This window comes from Heteronotia binoei, chromosome 11, assembly GCF_032191835.1.
Source record: "Heteronotia binoei isolate CCM8104 ecotype False Entrance Well chromosome 11, APGP_CSIRO_Hbin_v1, whole genome shotgun sequence".
Lineage (NCBI taxonomy): Eukaryota > Metazoa > Chordata > Lepidosauria > Squamata > Gekkonidae > Heteronotia > Heteronotia binoei.
In genome coordinates this window covers 78,635,178-78,658,621 of record NC_083233.1, presented here as the reverse complement: position 1 = coordinate 78,658,621, position 23,444 = coordinate 78,635,178, and the positions used below count along the sequence as shown (strand labels likewise).

General features: G+C 49.0%; 1 protein-coding gene across 1 annotated transcript in view; it reads left to right on the top strand.

Annotated features, from left to right (window-relative positions):
* HPD (4-hydroxyphenylpyruvate dioxygenase) overlaps positions 1–23,444 on the top strand; it is a 30,199-nt gene that overhangs the window by 5,631 nt on the left and 1,124 nt on the right. Inside the window, 12 exon segments of the mRNA XM_060250156.1 lie at positions 204–266; positions 2,724–2,828; positions 4,833–4,875; positions 7,056–7,138; positions 7,237–7,326; positions 10,622–10,725; positions 12,690–12,767; positions 14,758–14,920; positions 17,067–17,138; positions 17,749–17,871; positions 21,525–21,575; positions 21,577–21,645. Of these exon segments, the coding sequence (XP_060106139.1) occupies positions 204–266; positions 2,724–2,828; positions 4,833–4,875; positions 7,056–7,138; positions 7,237–7,326; positions 10,622–10,725; positions 12,690–12,767; positions 14,758–14,920; positions 17,067–17,138; positions 17,749–17,871; positions 21,525–21,575; positions 21,577–21,645 (1,044 nt within the window).

Below are 23,444 nucleotides of genomic sequence, written 5' to 3'. Positions count from 1 at the left end.
GAGGGATCTCCAGGACCCACCTGGAGGAGGTTGGCAACCCTAGCTGGGGGAGCACGCTGGAGGCCCTGCAGCCCCCATTTGGAGAGGTCTGGATTTCTGATCCTGCAAGAGCCGGGGTTTTGTTTGGGGAGGTGGGAACGGCCAGCCGGGTAGGAGGCTTGGAGTGATCAAGTGCCGCCTTCCTCTCTTTCTCTCTCCCGCAGCCGGCGAAGGGCCGCTTCCTCCACTTCCATTCGCTGACCTTCTGGGTGGGAAACGCCAAGCAGGTAGGGGAGCCAATCCGCTCTCGCTGGGGGGGGGGGGGCTGGGTCCTACGTCATCTCTTTTATTTGCAGGGGGGGTGGGAGGTGGGCGGGCTCCGGGCTCCTCTTGGCCCTTCTCTGATTGGAGTCGGCCAGGGGGAGGGGAGGGGGAGGCCTTTCTGGCGGCGGTGGGGGGGCGGTGCTGAGCCGCCTGCATTGCATTGCATTGCATTGCGCTTGGGGCCTCCCTCGCCCGGGGCTCCACGTGGCAGATTCAACCCGGCCGGTCTTTGGACTGGTGACGCAAGAGGGGCCTCCCCGGGTAGCTGCTGCTCTGATCTGGGTGGCTGGTGGTCCTCGGAGGCACCTGATTTGGGAGTAGGGTTGCCAAGTCCAATTCAAGAACTATTTGGGAACTTTGGGGGGGTGGAGCCAGGAGCAAGGGTGTGACTAGCACAACTGAACTCCAAAGGGAGTTCTGGCTATCCCATTTAAAGGGACCGCACACCTTTTTAATGTCTTCCCTTATTTGGAAATAATGAAGGATGGGAGCACCTTCTTTGGGGGCTCGTAGAATTGAACCCCCTGGTCCAATCCTTTTGAAACTTGGGGGATGTTCTAAGGAGAGGCATCAGATGTTATGCTAGAAATTTGGTGCCTCTACCTCAAAAAACAGCCCCCCCCCCGAGACCCAAATACCCATGGATCAATTATCCATTATCTCTCGGCTTGGCTTCGCGAACGAAGATTTAAGAAGGGTGCAATAGTCCACGTTTGCTGCAGGCTCGCTGGTGGCTGACAAGACCAATGTGGGACAGGCAGGTCCGGCCACAGCGGCTGCAGGGAATGGAATCGGTCTCCACAGGGAATAATTGTCAGACAGTGGAACTTCAAATTAACAGACTTCCATTTGTTACAATGTTAAGACTTTATTTGATAGTCCAAGGTTTCTGAGCATAGATACCTTGGAACTGATACTCTTTCTCTGGAGCATAGATGTTTTAACTAGGAGCACACCAAAGGTTCTCTAAACAAATCTACATTCCCACACTACAGCGATACATTTCACACATTTGCTTTCCCTTATCTCGTTGTGGTTCCCATTCTCACAGGAACAGCTCCGCTAGCTGCCCCTGAGGCATTTCATCTTCAAAGGGTCGTTGCCTTTGTTAGTACCAATGGCAGGAATTCACAGTGGGGTTAGTAACAGCTTCACTTCTACTTTGATATGCAAGGTTTCTACTTGGGGTTAGTAGCAAATGTTAGCAAATGGAGTCAGTTAGGTCAAGCAACTCATTGCAGTTTGAACACAGCATTGTATCATAACAATAACGCTTTCCAGTGTCTGACGATAATGGAGTGCCCAGCAGGCATTTCCTTCCCCCTCCCCACTTTCTGATGACCCTGAAGAGGGGGAGGGCCTCCAAACCGGGGGATCCCCTGCCCCCACCTGGGGACTGGCAACCCTATTTGGAAGGGAGACCCTGCTGGGGAAGGTGGAGCTTGGGGGAGGGAAGGCGCCCAGAGGGGTGTAAGACCCTGGAGTCCCACCCCCCTCTGAAGCAGCTGGTTTCTCTTGGGGAACCTATCTGGGTTGTTTGGGAATCCGTTGCGATCCTGGGAGATCTCCAGGCCACACCTGGCGGCTGGCAACCCTATGAGACACAGATGGGGGGGAGTGTCACAGAGACAAGCATCTCCGTGGATTCCCATTAGGGTTGCCAAGTCCTATTCAAGATATATCTGGGGATATTGGGGGTGGAGCCAGGAGACTTTAGGGGTGGAGCAAGGAGACGTTGGGGGTGGAGCCAGGAGCAAGGGTATGACAAGCATAATTGAACTCCAAAGGGAGTTCTGGCCATCACATTTAAAGGGACCACACACCTTTTAAATGCCTTCCCTCCACTGGAAATAGTGAAAGATAGGGGCACCTTCTTTGGGGGCTCATAGAATTGGACCCCCTGGTCCAATCTTTTTGAAACTTGAAGGGTGTTTTGAAGAAAGGCACCAGATGCTATGCTAAAAATGTGGTGCCTCTACCTCAAAAAAACAGCCACCCCAGATACCTGCAGACCAATTATCCATTATACCCTATGGGGATCGGTCTCCATAGGGAATAATGGAGTACCCATCATCATCATCATCATCATCATCATCATCATTTTATTTGTATCCTGCCCTCCCCGCCGAAGCAGGCTCAGGGCGGCTACCCAGGAGACATGTCCCTCTCTCCCCCACTTTCTGATAACCCTGAAGTGGGGGGAGGGCCTCCAAACCAGGGGATCCCCTGCCCCCACCTGGGGATTGGCAACCCTAAACAGCAGTGCCCAGAAAAGAAGTTGGCACCACGGGAGGGGTAGCTCTGCCAGTCACTCGCGCAGGAGAGGTCTGTGCTTCCCAGGTGTTTCCCTCCCCTCTCAGGGGGAGCTGCTCTTTTGACTCAGCCCCTGTGCTTCTTCTCCATTTGTGTGTGTTTTGAAGGCGGCCTCGTTTTATTGTGACAAAATGGGCTTTGAAGAAATGGCCTACAGAGGGCTGGAAACCGGAAGCCGGGAAGTGGCCTCCCACGCCATCAAGCAGGACAAGGTAACTGTTGGGCTCTGTCCAGGGGTCACTGAACAGAAAAAGAGGTGCCGAAGCTCATGAGCACAGCTCCTTTGCATGTGCCACACATCCCGGACATCACCAGAAGGTGTACTAAATTATATCAGCTCTGGTACCAGAGCCTGCAATAAACCCAAGTGCCAACTTTGCTGCCACATACAATCGCAGGACCTCACAACATTAACACAATCACAGGACCTCACAACATTAACTACACCATCTCAGGCTCATTCACTTGTTCATCTTCCAACATTATATATGCCAGGGGTGGCCAACGGTAGCTCTCCAGATGTTTTTTTGCCTACAACTCCCATCAGCCCCAGCCATTGGCCATGCTGGCTGGGGAGATGTAGGCAAAAAACATCCGGAGCGCTACAGTTGGCCATCCCTGATATATGCCATTAAATGCCAACAATGCCCTTCGGTTCTCTACATAGGACAAACCTTATGACAAAGGATAAATGGACACAAATCTGACAACAGGAATCACAAAACTGAGAAACTTGTGGGAGAACACTTTAACCTTCCAGAGCATTCATTGGGTGACCTCAGAGTTGCTGTTTTACTGTAAAGGAACTTCGAGAACAGAATGGAGGGGGAAATTGCTGAATTACAAATTATTATGAAACTTGGAACAAATATGTCCCCAGGACTGAACAAGGATATTGGTCTTTTATCTCATTACATACGCTAAACCCACTTTCACCAAGTATGACTATATATCCACAGTGTTCCAATGTATTTCTCTTTTAGGACAGAATATCAGAATAATGTTTTTGTATTGACTTACTGAAATAAGGGATATTGGCTGTTTATCTCATTACATATATCATTACCCATCTTCCACTATATTTTAATGTATTTTTTTTTTCTAATAGCAAACTAGAATGATGTATATATTTATGTTACATGTTATAAGGTGAATTAGTTGGACAAGAAAAACTTCTGGGAAAGAAATGCCCTCATTTTGACCCAGGCTTACTAGCGATAGAATAATTAACAGACATTCTCACATTCTGACATGTTACTGTTACCATGCCAATGCAACCCAGATCAAAGGTTTTCGGGCATTTGTTGATTTTACTATTCTGCTATTGGATTTTAACTTCGTACCACTTTGCATTGCAAACCCCACCATCTATATGTTACTCTGCTTACTGTACCTCATTCCTCGTCTGAAAAAGTGTGCATGCACACGAAAGCTTACGTTCTGAGTAAAAGGAGACAGAAGGTTGGGGGCGGCCACTGCCTGCCATGAGGGGCCAAGAGAGGGAGTGGTGGGGTGGGCATCCATTAGTAAAGTTACATCATTGGCTTGGAAAGCTGGGTTCTGTGGTAGTTCTTGCCTGGGGGATGGGGGTAGTCAGCCGCAGGGCAATTGGGGCAGTTGGCCCCTGGCAAAGTCCTTTCCTCTCCCCGCCCCCCCGCTGCAGGGCCCCAACACCCGTCAGCCACAGCACCATCACTGCCAACCTCTGCGTTGCATTTATTTATCTGCAGTCTGTGGAGCTAGGGGAAGCAGCAACTGGGGCAAGGAGCTACGAAGCAGGGAGGGGCCCCTCTGACTGCCTTACAGCAGGAACTCATTTGCATATTAGGCCACACCCCTGATTTTACCATTGCTTCACGCAGCGGGAACTTATATGCCTATTAGGCCACACACATGATGCTAAGCCAGGCGAAACTGCGTTCTGGTGTGTTCCTGCTCAAAAAAACAATCTTTTTACAGCTGCTGGGGCCTTGCCTTCAAACCACCCCCACCCCACCTGCACTGCAGGCAGTGATCAGGGCAGACTGGAGGGCAAAAATGGACTTACAGCAAGCCTGTTAGGCTGAGAGGGACTGACCCGAGGTCACTCAGAGAACTTCATGACACAGCAGGGATTGGAACTCGGGTCTCCTGTATCCAAAGTCTGCCGGCACTCTAACTGCTTCTCCTCATTGGCTGAATTAGGAAAAGTGAATATGTGCTTATTGTATTTCCAGATTATCTTTGTCTTCTCCTCGGCTCTCAACCCAGGAAATGAAGGTAAATTTGAAGCCCTTTTGTCCACCCATCCCGTGACTTTTAAGAAGATAGTCAGATTCTTTGGTTTTCAGTAGGCAGGGCTGGGGTAAACCTTTAAACCGGAATGTGGTTTAGTTGACTGATTTTCAGTTGTCTTCCATGCTGCTATTTTTAATATATAAATTGCCTTTGAGGTGCAAGGGTGCGATTTTGTTGTGTAGGTAAACCATCAGCGAGGGATTCTCTGTTACTCCAAGCATTGCCATGTGTTGTGCAGAGGGCTGGACTAGATGACCTTGGAGGTCCCTTCCAACTCTATGGTTCTGTGCATGTGTATATGTACATTCTATGTGCGCGTATATAATTTTATAACATTGCATCTGATTGACCTAGAGAATCACGTTTTGCAATATCAGCAGATGCCGACTAACTTAATAAGTACAGACAGGAATATCCTTATTCCATGCAAATTGGAACAGGAAGATGAAGATTTTGTGACTGGAACAAAATAAACAAATTGGCTGCCCTTTGCATCTAAATTGCTTGTTTAGTAGTTTATTTCGCTTCCAAATATCAGGTTGGAAAAGTAGTGTTTTCCTTACATTTTCAAGGATTAGCTCACCAGAAAGAATGGGGAAGGAAGCCTTGCAGATTGGGGTCCTACGTCAGGACAGCAGCTACAGAATCCCAACCACCCTGTCTTTTCAAAAAATGCATGCAGTTTCTCTGTGATGCTTTAAGAACCTATGAGCCAGGGGTGGCTAAACTGCGACTCGAGAGCCTCATGTGGCTCTTTCACACATATTGTGAGGCTCTCGAAGCCCCGCCACCCCATTGGCTGGCTTAGAGAAGGCATTTGCCTCTTTAAAACACTTCTCCAAGCCAAGCCAGCCGGTGGCTTGGAGAATGCATTTGAAGTTGCTTTCTTTCCACCTCTCTCTCCCCCTATCTATTTTCCTTGCAGCTCTCAAGCAGCTGAAATCCGTGCCTTGTGAGTCTCAAACATCTGATGTTTATTCTACACGACTCTTACATTAAGCAAGTTTGGCCACTCCTACTATAAAACAAAAGACAGAGAATGTACATATACTATATATCCCACTATAAAACAAAAGACACAGATTGTACATATACACACCCGCCCTATACTTTGAATCTCAGAGTTTCAGAGCAATCACAATCTCCTTTACCACCATCCCCATCACAGCAGACACCCTGTGAGGTAGGTGGGGCTGAGAAAGCTCTCACAGCTGCTGCCCTTTCAAGGACAACTCCTACCAGAGCTATGGCTGACCCAAGGCCATTCCAGCACATTCTTTACTTTGTACAAACTTTCTTTTTTTTAATCAAAGATTTCAGGTTTTCACGGCTGGTAACATCATTAGGGTTTGTACAATCTTTCGGGCTCAAGTGCCGTGTTCTACTGGAGAAAGTTTTTCTTCCAGACATTTCGTTCTCGGCTGCGGAGAACATCCTCAGTGGCGTTGCAGCCGGAGCAGGCGCTCTGACCTTCTTGGCTGCTGTGCATTGAGTGGGGCCAGGGCTGCTGGAGAGCTGCTATTTCTAGGCTGGAGGGGGTGTGGTGAAAGGGCAATAGGTTTGTGGATGTGCCCATTGTTTGGTGGGGCTTCCTGGAAGGGTAGTGATAAGGAAACTGGCTGTTGAATGTGACCATTGTTCTGTGTTAATTGCTGGGAGGGTTGGAAGGGGTGTGAAGATAAGGAAGATGGTTGTTGACTGTGCTGATTGTTCTGTGGAATGTGCTGGTTGTTCTGTGGATTTCTGCACTTTATAGACTTTAGGGTGTTTTGCAGAGCTGGGTACCAAGATTGGTGGATGGAAATGCCTTCTTCCTTTCTGCTAAAGTTGTGCTGGTGTTTGTAAATCTCGGTTCTTTTTTTTTGTTTGTTTGTTTTACTTTGTACAAACTTTCTTTCCATGGGGTTGCAAAGAGTCGAACTCGACTGTGCGACTGAACAACAACAAACTATAAGCCGTCCTAGAGAGCCTGACTAACCCTCGATTTCTAGCCAAGGTCACCCTCTGCTCAGTCACAAGCAAGGCATGAAGCCACTGCCCCTCCCCTGTTGTTTCTGTCTTACTTACTGCTTCTGAACGTGGAGGTTCGTTCCATCCATCGTGACGAATGGCTTTTGAGCGATGTCTCCTCCCTGAAATGATCTTTCTCTCTCAATGTGCAGAAATGGGTGCCCACTTAGTGAAGCACGGAGACGGCGTTCGAGACGTTGCTTTTGAGGTGCAGGATTGTGATTTCATTGTGCAGGTAAACCACCAGCGAGAAATTCTCTTCTGTGCCTCCAAGCTTCGTCACCAACATGCTTGCCCCGGTCAACACGTTTCCTGCCTTTCTTTCCCCTTCAGAAAGCAAGAGAACGGGGAGCCAAAGTACTAAAAGAGCCTTGGATAGAGGAAGACAAGTTTGGGAAGGTGAAATTTGCAGTCGTTCAGACGGTAAGAAGGGGAGGGGAGGCTATCCTTGATTCAGTTTTTAAAAACCAGTTAGGAAGTAACATTTGGGGAGGGACGGTGGCTCAGTGGTAAAGCATCTGCTTGGGAAGCAGAAGGTCCCAGGTTCAATCCCTGGCATCTCCAAAAAAGGGTTCAGGCAAATAGGTGTGAAAAACCTCAGCTTGAGACCCAGGAGAGCCGCTGCCAGTCTGAGAAGACAAGACTGACTTTGATAGACCAAGGGTCTGATTCAGTATAAGGCAGCTTCATATGTTCATTTATGCAGGAAAAGCCCTGCGTACATTATTTCAGAAATCCTTATAACGTATCACAGAGCAATGGATAAGATCGTGTCTAATGTAACCCCACTTACATCAGAAACTCAAGAAGCCAAATTAACTGCGATCTGGTATCCAATTATTATCTCACAGATAATGAGATTATACCAAACAATAGACTGTATCAAAAAATTATGTATTTTTGAAAATGTGTAGTAATTTTGCCAGTTTGGCATGGTGAAGTGTGCAGACTTTTATTTGGGAGAACTAGGTTTGATTCCCCACTCCTCCACTTGCAGCTGCTGGAATGGCCTTGGGTCAGCCAGAGCTCTCACAAAATTGTCCTTGAAAGGCCAGCTTCTGTCAGAGCTCTCTTGGGAGGGGTTGCAAACACAGAAGAAGACAGAAACAGGATCCAGGATGACCTTGATAGGCTGGCAAACTGAGCTAAAATCAATGAACTTAATTTTAACAGGGATAAATGTAAAGTTCTGCATTTAGGTAGGAAAAATCCAATGCATGGTTATAGGATGGGGGAGACTTGTCTTAGCAGTAGTATGTGTGAAAAGGATCTAGAGGTCTTAGTGGATCATACGCTGAACATGAGTCAACAGTGTAATGCAGTGGCTAAAAAGACAAATGCAATTTTGGGCTGTATCAACAGAAGTATAGTGTCCAGATCACGTGATGTGATGGGATCGCTTTACTCTGCTCTGGTAAGACCTCACCTGGAGTATTGTGTTCAGTTTTGGGCACCACATTTTAAGAAGGATATAGACAAGCTGGAATAGGTCCAGAGGAGGGCGACGAAGATGGTGAGGGGTCTGGAGACCAAGTCCTATGAGGAAAGGTTGAAGGAGCTGGTGATGTTTACATTGGAGAGGAGGTGGCTGAGAGGTGATATGATCACCATCTTCAAGTACTTGAAAGCCTGTCATATAGAGGATGGTGTGGAATTGTTTTCTGTTGCCCCAGAAGGTAGGACCAGAACCAATGGGTTGAAATTAAATCAAAAGAGTTTCCGGCTCAACATTAGGAAGAACTTCCTGACCGAGCGATTTCTCAGTGGAACAGGCTTCCTCGGGAGGTGGTGGGCTCTCCTTCCTTGGAGGTTTTTAAACAGAGGCTAGATGGTCATCTGACAGCAATGAAGAGCCTGTGAATTAGGGGGAGGTGTTTGTGAGTTTCCTGCATTGTGCAGGGGGTTGGACTAGATGCCCCCAGAGGTCCCTTCCAACTCTATGATTCTATGATTGCCTCAGCCCTACTCACCTCACAGGGTATTTGTTGCGGTGGGGGGGAGGTAAAGCAGATTGGGATTGCTCTGAGGCTCAGATTCAGAGTATAGGGAGGAATATAAATCCAATATCAACTTCTACATTACCTGGCTTGATTATGTTTAACATTTGAACTGTGGTTTTTTTTGTTTTGTTTTTTATCTGACAAGAATGTAATTGTGGTTATATTAATAATAAAATTTGAAATTAAATTTAAAAAAACCATATTCCTGAGCAAAATAACTGGGAATCACTTGTCTCTTTGCTGCAGCCACAAGCAGTGCTCATTTTTTTAAATGAGAGGGCTACTGGTACTGGGGTTGCCAGTTTCCAAGCAGGATCTAGAGATCTCCCAGAATTCCATCTGATCTCCAGACAACAGAGATCAGTTCCCCTGGGCTGCTTTGCAGGGTGGACTCTATGGCATTATCCCCTGCTGAGGCCCCTCCCCCCCCTCAAACAACCACTTTTCCAGGTTCTACCCCTAAAATCTCCAGGAATTTCCCAACCCAGAGTTGGCAAGCCTAGCTTGGACTCAACCTCCCCTAAGATCTACCTTTTCAACTGCTATTTGCATCTGAGGAAAGGAAAGGTCCCCTGTACAAGCACCAGTCGTTTCTGACTCTGGGGTGACGTTGCTTTCACAACGTTTTCACGGCAGACTTTTTATGGGGTGGTCTGCCATTGCCTTCCCCAGTCATCTACACTTTCCCCCCAGCAAGCTGGGTACTCATTTGACTGACCTCAGAAGGATGGAAGGCTGGGTCAACCTTGGGCCAGCTACCTGAACCCAGCTTCCACCAGAATCGAACTCATGTCGTGAGCAGAGAGTTCAGACTACAGTACTGTAGTACTGCTGCTTTACCACTCTGAGCTACGGGGCATTTGAAAACAGGCATATATGCCCCTGGTTTATAGCCTTCCTGTGTTGGGAAAATATTTTCCAACCTCTTGATCCCTTTGCTCAGAACACTGCAGTTGGGAAGGGAAAGGAAGTGGTGCTGAGCTTTGTTGAGCCTCTCTGGACCAAACACGGCCTGCAAAGACTCCAGCTATTTTTATTTACTTGATGCTCCCTTCTCAAAGCAGCTTACATGCACAAAGATTTGATGCACAAATGTGGTTCTTTTACACATACTATGTGGTTCTTGAAACCCTCATCACCCTGTCAGCTGGCTTGTAGAAGGCATTTCTGTCTTAAAATCACTTATCCAAGCCAAGACAGAAGGTAGCTTGGAGAATGCATGTAAAGTTAAAATTACTTTCTTTCCACTTCTCCCTCCCCCATCTATTTTCCTTCCTTCCTTCCTTCCTTCCTTCCTTCCTTCCTTCCTTCCTTCCTTCCTTCCTTCCTTCCTTCCTTCCTTCCTTCCTTCCTTCCTTCCTTCCTTCCTTCCTTCCTTCCTTCCTTCCTTCCTTCCTTCCTTCCCTCCCTCCCTCCCTCCCTCCCTCCCATGTCCATGTCTTGTGGCTCTCAAAATCTGACTTTCGTTCTATGTGGCTCTTACGTTAAGCAAGTTTGTTCTAGATCAAAACCCTGCTCTAGACCAAAAGCTTCCTGACTCTCAACATAGCAAGGTGGGGCCCAACTGGTCCCACTATGGATGCCGGTGCTGGTGTCAGTTGGCACATTGTTCGTCGGCTGCCGCAAAAGCCAGAGGGGCCCTGACCCGGCATGGTCCCGGGTGCCCAAACCACTGGAATAGTCTTCAGTCTAAGCCATGTCTCCTTTCCTCTCTCTAGTATGGAGACACCACCCACACCCTGATTGAGAAGATAGACTACAAAGGCCTTTTCCTACCTGGTTTTGAACAACCTCTCTTCAAGGACCCGCTGCTGAAAAGTCTGTAAGTACCAAGAGGAAAATGTCCAATTTCAAGCTGGCAAACAGAGGCCCCCATTCCAACACACTTGATGTGGCAGCAACTTGATGTGGGTTTGTTGTGTCGTACTTGCTTTCAGGGTGCTGCAGCAAGTCCTGCCCTGGCCTGGAAGGCTCAGATTCACCTAATACCATCCAATCATGGAAGCTAAGCACGGTCAGCCCTGATTAGTATTTGGATGGGAGACCACCAAGGAAGTCTAGGGTTGCTTTGCCGAGGCTGGCAATGGCAAGCCACCTCTGACCATCTCTTGCCCTGGGCTTGCCGTGATTTGGTTGCGAGTTTGATGGAAACCACTCAAGAAGTCCAGAGTTGCTGTACAGAAGCAGGCAAAAGCAAGCCACCTTTGTTCATCTCTTGTTTTGAAAACCGTTCAGGATCAGGAGGTGGCAGCTACAAGCATAGCCAGCTTCAAGAGGGGTCTGGATAAAGATATGGAGCAGAGGTCCATCAGTGGCTATTAGCCATGGCTTATTGTTGGAACTCTCTGTCTGGGGCAGTGATGCTCTATAGTCTTGGTGCTTGGGGGGGGGCAACAGTGAGAGGGAATTTGGAGTTCTGGCCCCGCTGGTGGACCTCCTGATGGCACCTTGGTTTTTTGGCCATTGTGTGACAGAGCGTTGGACTGGATGGGCCACTGGCCTGATCCAACACAGCTTCTCTTATGTCTGGGGCAGGGATGCTCTGTAGTTTTGGTGCTGGGGAGGGGGGCAACAGTGGGAGGGCATTTGGAGTTCTGACCCCGCTGGTGGACCTTCTGATGGCACCTGTGTTTTTTTGGCCACTGTGTGACACAGAGTGTTGGACTGGATGGGCCATTGGCCTGATCCAACATGGCTTCTCTTATGTTCTTATGTGACACAGAGTATTGGACGGGATGGGCCATTGGCCTGATCCAACATGGCTTCTCTTATGTTCTTATGTGACACAGAGTGTTGGACGGGATGTGCCATTGGCCTGACCCAACCTGGCTTCTCTTATGTTCTTATGAGACACAGACGGTTGGACTGGATGGGCCACTGGTCTGATCCAACATGGCTTCTCTTATGTTCTTATGTGACACAGAGTGTTGGACTGGATGGGCCATTGGCCTGATCCAACATGGCTTCTCTTATGTTCTTATGTGACACAGAGTGTTGGACTGGATGGGCCACTGGCCTGATCCAACATGGCTTCTCTTATGTTCTTATGTGACACAGAGTGTTGGACTGGATGGGCCATTGGCCTGATCCAACATGGCTTCTCTTATGTTCTTATGTGACACAGAGTGTTGGACTGGATGGGCCACTGGCCTGATCCAACATGGCTTCTCTTATGTTCTTATGTGACACAGAGTATTGGACGGGATGGGCCATTGGCCTGATCCAACATGGCTTCTCTTATGTTCTTATGTGACACAGAGTGTTGGACGGGATGTGCCATTGGCCTGACCCAACATGGCTTCTCTTATGTTCTTATGTGACACAGACTGTTGGACTGGATGGGCCACTGGCCTGATCCAACATGGCTTCTCTTATGTTCTTAAAAAGGTAGTCCCCTGTGCAAGCACCAGTCGTTTCCGACTCTGGGGTGACGTTTTCACGGCAGGCTTTTTTATGGGGTGGTTTGCCATTGCCTTCCCCCCAGCAAGCTGGGTACTCATTTGACCGACCTCGGAAGTATTGAAGGCTGTCAACCTTGAGTTGGCTACGTGAACCCAGCTTCCGCCAGGTTTGAACTCAGGTCGTGAGCAGAGGGCTCCGACTGCAGTACTGTAGTTTTACCGCTCTGCGCCACGGAGATGTAGCCATAAATTGGCTGCGATTTGGCAGCACATTCCACCACCAGTCTCCTGAGATGCCAACAGTCCCAGCCCAGCTTGTTTGGAATAACAGCGGCCGGCTCTTGGAACACAAACTTCCCCTGTTGCTGTTCTTGTTTCTTGCCAGGCCTCCGGGAGGGCTGAACTTCATTGACCACGTCGTGGGGAACCAACCCGATGATGAGATGGTCTCAGTGGCAGAATGGTGAGAAACAGCTGTTGAATGTCAGTGCAGAAATCTAAATGCTTTCTATCCCTTAAAGGTAGTCTGGATTAGAACAAAAGGACCTTTGGGGGCATTTGCCTAAAAGCCTACAAATAAGCTCTTCTTGAGGACCTCCTTGAATCTTCTGAGGCCTTAAGAAGCTGGTTTGTTCCCCTTAAGTTCACCCACCTGTTGGCAGGTGCAGCAGCTGTGCTGGGAGGGGAAGGGACAGGGGTGTCCCCCGGCTTAATTGATGGGCAAAGGCGGGGGCCTTCTTCTCAGTCTAGAGTCCAGGGGCACCTTGAAGACCAACAAAGTTTCATTCAAGGTGTGAATGCACACAAAAGCTCACACCTTGAATAAAACCTTGTTGGTCTTCAAGGTGCCCCTGGACTCTTAACTTTGTTCTGTTGCTTCAGACCAACACGGCTTCCCACTTGGATGGGAGTGGCCAAACTGTGGCTCTTTCATGCATATTGTGTGGCTCTTGAAACTCCCACCATCCCATCAGCTGGCTCGGAGAAGGCATTTCTCTCTTTAAATCATTTTTCCAAGCTAAGCCAGCTGGTAGCTCAGAGAATGCATTTAAAGTTAAAGTTGCTTTCTTCCCACCCCTTCCTCCCCACCTTCCTTCCTTCCTTCCTTCCTTCCTTCCTTCCTTCCTTCCTTCCTTCCTTCCTTCCTCCCCACCTCCCTTCCTCCTCCCCACCTCCCTCCCTTCCTTCCTCCTCCCCTCCTTCCTTCCTTCCTTCCTCCTTCCCCTCCTCCCTCCCCTCCTTCCTTCCTTTCTTCCTTCCTCCCCACCTTCCTTCCTCCTCCCCACCTCCCTCCCTTCCTCCTCCCCTCCTTCCTTCCTTCCTCCTTCCCCTCCTCCCTCCCCTCCTCCCTTCCTTCCTTCCTTCTCCCCACCTTCCTTCCTCCTCCCTACCTTCCTTCCTTCCTTCCTTCCTTCCTTCCTTCCTTCCTTCCTTCCTTCCTTCCTTCCTTCCTTCCTTCCTTCCTTCCTTCCTTCCTTCCTTCCTTCCTTCCTCCCTCCCTCCCTTCCTTCCTTCCTTCCTTCCTTCCTTCCTTCCTTCCTTCCTTCCTTCCTTCCTCCCTCCCTCCCTCCCTCCCTCCCTCCCTCCCTCCCTTCCTTCCTTCCTTCCTTCCTTCCTTCCTTCCTTCCTTCCTTCCTTCCTTCCTCTCTCCCTCCCTCCCTCCCTTCCGGCTCGCAAACATCTGACGTTTATTCTATGTGGCTCTTACGTTAAGCAAGTTTGGCCACCCTTCCCCACCTCCAGGCTTTCTCTGTGCTGCCAGCTTCCTAGCAAGACAAAGGGCATGATAAAGATCACGAGGCAAATGATCTCTCCCTGCCTGGTTCGGTCTTCCAAACGGCTCAGTCTCTAACTTCACTCTCCCGGGGAGCTGCCAGTGCTGAATTAAACCCTGTGGAGGCCCCTAGGCAGTCAAAATCTTGGGGGCTCCCTCACAAATTATCTTAGAGTCTGAGCTCCCACCCCACTGCATCCTGCAGGCACCTTCTCAAAAGCCCCTTTTACTAAACCGGGAGGGGGGAAGAGGCAGAGAGAGGCAAACTTGGAGACAACGCCAGCAGCAGCTGCACCAGGCCGGTTGGGCAAAGAGCAGCTCAGTTGCTGTCCGCACATGCTGGGAGGGCTGCAAGCAAGGGAAATGGGGGGGCAAAGCCGGCCCGGAGCCCCTAAAGGTATAGGGGGCCCATAGGCCAGCGCCCACTTGGCCTAATTGTTAATTCGGCTCTGGGAGCTGCAGTTAATTCGAGTCTTGCACGTTCACCAGTACCTCTTTGCAGTTTTTCAGATGCTTCAGAGGCTTGTTCTGCAGATGGTTCTGGATCTCTGGCATCCAGATTCTGACCAGGAAGTTCTTTGTGAAGGAGGTGGCCGCTCCTGGAGGGGACACCACAAATGCTGGCTATCGTTTGCCTGCTTGATCTGGAAGTAAGTTTATATTTCCTGCACTTTCACAGGTACCAAAAGAACCTCCTGTTTCACCGCTTCTGGTCTGTGGACGATAAACAGTTGCACACGGCGTTCAGCGCTCTGAGGTCGATTGTAGTGGCCAATTACGAAGAAACCATTAAAATGCCCATTAATGAGCCTGCTGTGGGGAAGAAGAAGTCTCAGATCCAGGTAAAAATGTAGATTTTCTGGGTCCTTAGTTTGTCCCACCAACTAGCCCCATCTCATCTGGTCTTGGAAGCTGAGCAGGGCTGACCCTGGTTAGTCCTTGGGAGGAGACAGCATTGAGGAAGTCCAGGGGGGCTCATGCAGAGGCAGGCAACGGCATATAATGAACATATGAAGCTGCCTTCTGCTGAATCAGACCCTGGGTCCATCAAAGTCAGTCTTGTCTACTCAGACTGGCAGCGGCTCTCCAGGGTCTCAAGCTGAGGTTTTTCACGCCTACTTGCCTGGACCCTTTGTAGTTGGAGATGCTGGGGACTGAACCTGGGACCTTCTGCTTACCAAGCAGAGTCTCTACCACTGAGCCACAGCCCCATTCATGGCTCTCCAGGGTCTCCAGCTGAGGTTTTTCACGCCTACTTGCCTGGACCCTTTGTAGTTGGAGATGCTGGGGATTGAATCTGGGACCTTCTGCTTACCAAGCAGAGTCTCTACCACTGAGCCACAGCCCCATTCATGGCTCTCCAGGGTCTCCAGCTGAGGTTTTTCACGCCTACTTGCCTGGACCCTTTGTAGTTGGAGATGCTGGGGATTGAACCTGGGACCTTCTGCTTACCAAGCAGAGTCTCTACCACTGAGCCACAGCCCCATTCATGGCTCTCCAGGGTCTCCAGCTGAGGTTTTTCACGCCTACTTGCCTGGACCCTTTGTAGTTGGAGATGCCGGGGATTGAACCTGGGACCTTCTTCTTACCAAGCAGTCTCTACCACTGAGCCACAGCCCCATTCATGGCTCTCCAGGGTCTCAAGCTGAGGTTTTTCACGCCTACTTGCCTGGGCCCTTTGTAGTTGGAGATGCCGGGGATTGAACCTGGGACCTTCTGCTTACCAAGCAGAGTCTCTACCACTGAGCCACAGCCCCATTCATGGCTCTCCAGGGTCTCCAGCTGAGGTTTTTCACGCCTACTTGCCTGGACCCTTTGTAGTTGGAGATGCTGGGGATTGAACCTGGGACCTTCTGCTTACCAAGCAGAGTCTCTACCACTGAGCCACAGCCCCATTCATGGCTCTCCAGGGTCTCCAGCTGAGGTTTTTCACGCCTACTTGCCTGGACCCTTTGTAGTTGGAGATGCTGGGGATTGAACCTGGGACCTTCTGCTTACCAAGCAGAGTCTCTACCACTGAGCCACAGCCCCATTCATGGCTCTCTAGGGTCTCCAGCTGAGGTTTTTCATGCTTACTCGCCTGGATGCTTTTTAGTTGGAGATGCCGGGGATCAAACCTGGGACCTTCTGCTTCCCAAGCAGATGCTCTACCATTGAGCCACCGTCCCTCCCCAACCACCTCTTTTTGTCTCTTACCTTGAAAGCCCTACAGGGGGCACGGTAATTCAGCAGCAACTTGACAGCACCTTCCACCAACTCCAGCTAGGCACATGGTTGCTTCAGCACAATAATCCCCTCTCCCCAAATTGATTTATATGCTCTTTTTCCTTGAAGGAGATAAAAACTTTGCCATGCAGTGGGTGGACTTGAACTCAGGAGAGCTCAGTTCAGATTTCATCTCAACCATGAAGCCAGGAGGATGAACCTGGGTTTATTGTCTCCTGTAGCCTACCGGCAGGAACTTCTTTGCATATCAGGTCACACACCCCTGATGTAGCCAATCCTCCAAGTGCTTACAGGGCTCTTAGGACAGGGCCTACTGGAAGCTCCAGGAGGATTGGCTACATCAGGGGTGTGTGGTCTAATATGCAAAGAATTTCCTGCTACAAAAAAAAGCCCTGAGCCTAACCAATTGCCAGGCATCATGTGATGCAAAGGAGTTCCTGCTACAAAAAAAGCTCTGCAGGCTTTGCATATTGGGCCACACATCCCTGATGTAGCCAATACTTCAAGAGCTTGCAGGGCTCTTAGTACAGGGCCTACTGTAAAGCCCCAGGAGAATTGGCTACATCAGGGGTGTGTGGCCTAATATGCAAAGGAGTTCCTGCTACAAAAAAAGCCCTGAGCCTAACCAATTGCCAGGCATCTTGTGAGGCCAAAAGGGACTTCCGTGTTTGTTGCTTCTGGGAGGATGTTTTGGGGGATGGGGGGGATCTGCTTGAGTTGAAGAGTGTCTGTATGCACCCGCCTGTGTTTTCTGATCTTTAGGAATATGTTGACTATTATGGAGGGGCTGGAGTCCAGCACATTGCTCTGAACACCTCAGACATTATTTCTTCGGTGAGTCATTGTGGCGCTCCCCCCCTCTCCACCCATCAAACATCGCCCATCCTTTTGCCCGAGCTGGATAGCCCAGGCAAGCCTGATCTCGTCAGATCTTGGCAGCTTAAGCAGGGCTGACCCTGGAAATTACTTGGATGGGAGACCTTCAAAGGAGTATTAAAGGAATACCAGGGCTAGGACACAGAGGCAGGCCATAGCAAGCCAACTCCTTGAAATGTCCTTGCCTCCCAGCCCCACTAAAGTCGTTTTCAACTCTGGGGTGACGTTGCTTTCACGTTTTCATGGCAGACTTTCTGATGGGGTGGTTTGCCATTGCCTTCCCCAGTCATCTACGCTTTCCCCTGGGGACTCATTTTACCAACCTCGGAAGGCTGAGTCAACCATGGAGCCGGCTACCTGAACCCAGCTTCCGCCAGGATCGAACTCAGGTCCTGAGCAGAGGGCTCCGACTGCAGTACTGCAGCTTCATCACTCTGCGCCACGGGGCTCTTCCTAGCCCCACTAGAGGTTGCTAGAAGTCAGCCACACAAACAAAACAAAGCCCCAAAAAAGATTGTGCATCCTTTGGAGTGGCCTTTGTTGTGCTAACAGACCTACTTGGTTGCAGATTATAAACCTGAAGAAACGGGGCATGGAGTTTATGTCCGTCCCCTCTTCCTACTACAAGCAACTGCGGCAGAGGCTGCAATCAGCCAAGATTAAGGTGAAAGAGAGCATTGATAAACTGGAGGTGAGTTGGCTGAATATGATATTTTATTCTTTTAGCACTGTTTGTCTTGGCAGGACTCTGGAGGCTCTTCCCAGCATTCTCATCGCGCTCTGTTCAGTCATCCGGGCTGACACCATGATACGTTGGCAAACACATTTAGTTAAACTTTTTAAAGAGTCATATAAATCTTTTGTATATATTATAAAGTACAACTTCACAATATTACAAAGAAAAGTCTATCCAATGAGCACCTGGATAAAGGCTCGTTTCACTGAAAGTCTTCCTCGGGCATATTCCTATTTTCTTCAAAGTTATCAGCCTGTTGTTACAATTCAGTGCTGATACTGGGAGCAAGCCAAGCCTTAACCTCTTCTCTACACAGATGTAAAAGCCTTCTGAATTTGGCTGGCAAGATGCTCTCTGCAGGCCTCTTTATTTCCTTCAAAATCATCATCCTGGAATGAACTGTGGTAATTATAGTGAGACAGAACACAAAGGAAGTGAACATTAAAAAAAAAAAACATATTATTTATTTATTATTATGAACTTACCTCTCAATGCAACTTAAGTGTTTATATTTATATTAGGAACAAGCTATTCCTGAACCTCCTCTCTAACCAGATGCACAAGCCTTCTGAATTTGGGTGGCCAAATGCTCTCTACAAGAAGCTTGAAAGCTCTTACTGATTGTAAATGCTTTTAATCACTTTTGACCTGAATTGGACCCCTAAATGGCATCCTATTTATTTATTTACTTTAGATTTTTATCCCACCCTCTCCGCGAGCGGACTCAGGGCGGCTAGCAATCATTTTAAAACACAATTTCCAATTACAATTTTAAAACAATGTAGTTGGTGCCACTCAGAAAAATTTCTATGCAGGCGTGTCACAGCTTTCATTCTTCAACAGTCTAATAATAGTTTCTTCTAGATAGAACAAGAGCCGCATGGCGCAGAGTGTTAAAGCTGCAGTACTGCAGTCCTAAGCTCTGCTCACGACCTGAGTTCGATCCCCGGCGGAAGCTGGGTTTTCAGATAGCCGGCTCGAGGTTGACTCAACCTTCCATCCTTCCGAGGTCGGTAAAATGAGTCCCCAGCTTGCTGGGGGGAAAGTGTAGATGACTGGGGAAGGCAAGGGCAAACCACCCTGTAAAAAGTCTGCCATGAAAACGTTGTGAAAGCAACGTCACCCCAGAGTTGAAAATGACTGGTGCTTGCACAGGGGATCTTTCCTTTCCTTTCCTAGATAGAACATTCAAATAAACCAAGGGCTTTGGTCTGTTTGCTAACTGCACATACTTCTTTGGCAACAGTTGCAGTGTGGTATTAATGGCATGTTGAGCCCATGCAACGCTGCATAGAGAAGCTCTTTCCACCACAGTTATAGTGGGACTTCAGTCCCCAGGATTTACAGGGCCCCATTAATTAGCTTCTCCACTGACAAAACCCATTTATGGCTCAAGGGATTAATCCTCATAGATATTCAACTCCCAAGGATGGACCCTCCCCCCATGGATGAAAATAAATATAAAAAACATGCTTTTACAGGCTCCTCAGGCTAGGGCAGAGGTGACCAAACTATGGCTTTCACACATATCGTGGGGCTCTCGAAGCCTCCCCCCCCCCGCCCCATTGGCTGGCTTGGAGAAGGCATTTCTCTCTTTAAAATCACTTCTCCAAGCCAAGCCAGGCAGTGGCTTGGAGAATGCATTTACAGTTAAAGCTGCTTTCTTTCCACTTCTCCCCCATCTATTTACCTTCCTTCCTTGTGGCTCTCAAACATCCAAAGTTCATGTCTTGCAGCTCTCAAACATCTGATGTTTATTCCATGTGGCTCTTATGTTAAACAAGTTTTGGTCACCCTGGGGCTAAGGTAGTTTTCTTTTAAGTCTCAGGGAAGTCTCCAGGTTTGGATCCATCTAAGAAATGCTGCCACCCAAAGAGAGTGACTTTCTCATGCCTTACTGCAGCCCAAAATGCTGTTCCTGGGGAGAAGGGGGACCCTGCCTCATCACATCCTCCCCACCAGCACTGGGCCCAACAGTGCTCCCTGGTGCTGATGGAACCTGTGCCATTCAAATAAATTTCACAGAACACTGTATTTATTGAGAGGGGGGGAGGAATCAGCAATGTTGTCTATTAGCAACCCCAAATGATGACCAATTCTTGTGATACAGTCTTGAATATCAGTGACAAAACCTTGAATATCAGCCAAAAATTTCATAGATGATGATTCTCTCTGAATCCGGATTTCAGAGTCTCAGAGCGGCTCACAATCTCCTTTACCTCCTTCCCCAACAGGCACCCTGTGAGGTGGGTGGGGCTGAGAGGCCTCTCACAGCAACTGCCCTTTCAAGGACAACTCCTGCAAGAGCTCTAGCTGACCCTAAGGCCATTCCAGTAGCTGCAAGTGGAGGAGTGGGAATCAAACCCGGTTCTCCCAGATAACATCTGCACACTTAACCACTACACCAAACTGGCCTCTCTAGAACCCTGCTAGATCACACCAGTAGTCCATCTAGTCCAGCATCCTGTCTCACACAGTGGCCAGCCAGTTCCTCTGGAGAGCCAACTACAGGGCATAGATGGTGAGGCCTTTCCCTGATGTTGCCTCCTGGCTCTGAACTTCAGAGGCTTAGCCCTGCTGGATCAGAGCAATGGCCCATCTAGTCCAGCATCCCGTCTCACACAGAGGACAACCATTTCCTCTGGAGGGCCTTCCCTTGATGTTGGCTCCTGGCTCTGGGATTCAGAGGCTTACTGCCTCTCAGTGCGGAGGATCCCCTCAGTCACCATGGCTCGTAGCCACTGATGGACTTAACCTCCATGAATCTATCCAATGCCCTTTTCAAACTGTTTATTTCCGGCGGCCAACATGACATCCTCTGGTAGCAAATTCCACCTTTTAATCATTCTCTGTGTAAAGTAGTATTTCCTTTCCTCACAGCACTGCGCTGTAGTTATTCCGCCACGAGTTTGCTAAATGAGCCCTAACAAGAGCAGAGGAGGATAGGGGAGGGGGAGCCAGCAAAGGGGAAGAAGGGTGGGAGGAGGAAGAAGAAAAAAAATGGATTTATATCCCACCTCCACTCCAAATATCTGAGGCCTCTCACAATCTCCTTTATCTTCCTCCCCCACAACAGACACCCTGTGAGGTGGGGGGCGGGGCTGAGAGAACTCTTCCAGAAGCTGCCTTTCAAGGACATCTCTGTGAGAACCATGGCTGACCCAAGCTCATTCCAGCAGCTGCAGTGGAGGAGTGTGGAATCAAACCCGGTTCTCCCAGATAAGAGAGCTCTGGCTGACCCAAGGCCATTCCAGCAGCTGCAAGTGGAGGAGGGGGGAATCAAACCTGGTTCTCCAGATAAGGAGCTATGACTGACCCAAGCTCATTCCAGCAGCTGCAAGTGGAGGAGTGGGAATCAAACCCACTTCTCCCAGATAAGAGTCCCTACATTTAACCACTACAGAGGGAGTTCTGAGTCCCTTGTTTGTCTTTTCTAAGGCTTCCTCATAGGAAGTTTTTATTCATTAGACAGGCAAGTGGCTGTTGGAATCCTGTTGTAAAGTAATACTTAAGAGTGACAGCTTATTGTGGGGGGGTGGGGGGTGGCAGGAGCTTTTTCTTAGCAGGTCACTTCTTTCATAAGCCTTATTTTTTTTTTCTCTTTGAAGGAACTCAAAATCCTCGTGGACTTTGACGAGAAAGGATATCTGCTCCAGATTTTTTACTAAGCCTGTTCAGGACAGACCAACTGTCTTTCTTGAAGTCATACAGCGTCACAACACCAGGTCTGTTGGGCATTGTAGGCTCTTTCCAATCTGACTTTCAAACGTCACTGTCCCAGATCGGCAACTCGTGTGAGCGTTTATGAAAGTTAAGAATATGTTTAGCGGTGTAGCCGTGCCGGTCTGAAGCAGCAGAATAAGGTTTAAGCCCAGCGCACCTTTAAGACCACCAAGTTTTATTCAAGGTATAAGCGTTTGTGTGCATGCACACCTCTTCAGATACAGAATATGTTAGCGTATTATCTAAAGCAAGAAACCACCATCTTTACCCAACTGGTCTTCTACACCTATGTGAGTGATTAGGCTCATGTGTTCCGTTTAACTAGCCATAACCACCAGGGGAACAGAAGAAGAAGATATTAGATTTATATCCCGCCCTCCACTCCGAAGAGTCTCAGAGCGGGCTCACAATCTCCTTTACCTTCCTCCCCCACAACAGACACCCTGTGAGGTAGATGAAGATATTGGATTTATATCCCGCCCTCCACTCCGAAGAGTCTCAGAGCGGCTCACAATCTCCTTTACCTTCCTCCCCCACAACAGACACCCTGTGAGGTAGATGAAGATATTGGATTTATATCCCGCCCTCCACTCCGAAGAGTCTCAGAGCGGCTCACAATCTTCTTTCCCTTCCTCCCCCACAACAGACACCCTGTGAGGTAGATGAAGATATTGGATTATATCCGCCCCTCCACTCCGAAGAGTCTCAGAGCGGCTCACAATCTTCTTTCCCTTCCTCCCCACAACAGACACCCTGTGAGGTAGATGAAGATATTGGATTTATATCCCGCCCTCCACTCCGAAGAGTCTCAGAGCGGCTCACAATCTCCTTTACCTTCCTCCCCCACAACAGACACCCTGTGAGGTGGGTGGGGCTGGAGAGGGCTCTCACAGCAGCTGCCCTTTCAAGGACAACCTCTGCCAGAGCTATGGCTGACCCAAGGCCAGGCTAGCAGCTGCAAGTGGAGGAGTGGGGAATCAAACCGGTTCTCCCAGATAAGAGTCCGCACACTTAACCACTACACCAAACTGGCAGCCATGTTGGTCTGAAGCAATAGAACAAAGTAGGAGTCCAGTAGCACCTTTAAGGCCAACAAAGTTTTATTCAGACTGGCAGCTTTCGTATGCATGCCTACTTCATCGGACAGTGGAATGGGGTACAGTGAGCAGAGCTACATACAGCTGGTGTCTATACAGTGCTCTAAGAGCCGCATGGCGCAAAGTGTTAAAGCTGCAGTGCTGCAGTCCTAAGCTCTGCTCATGACCTGAGTTCGATCGCAGTGGAAGCTGGATTCAGGTAGCCGGCCCAAGGTTGACTCAGCCTTCCATCCTTCCGAGGTTGGTAAAATGAGTACTTAGCTTGCTGGGGGGGAAAGTGTAGATGACTGGGGAAGGCAAGGGCAAATCCCCCTTTAAAAAGTCTGCCGTGAAAACTTTGTGAAAGCAACGTCACCCCAGAGTCGGAAACGACTGGTGCTTGCACAGAGGACTACCTTGTGAACATATGAAGCTGCCTTATACTGAATCAGACTCTCAGTCCATCAAAGTTAGTATTGTCTACTCAGGCTGGCAGCGGCTCTCCATGGTCTCAAGCTGAGGTTTTTCACACCTATTTGCCTGGATCCTTTTTCATTGGAGATGCCGGGGATTGAACCTGGGACCTTCTGCTTACCAAGCAGATGCTCTACCACTGAGCCACCATCCCTCCCAGGTTCAATTCCCAGCACCTTTTTTTATATAGTGCTCTTTTTGTACCTCTTTGCATTCTTAACCACTACCCACCAGCTATATATATATCTCTGCTCA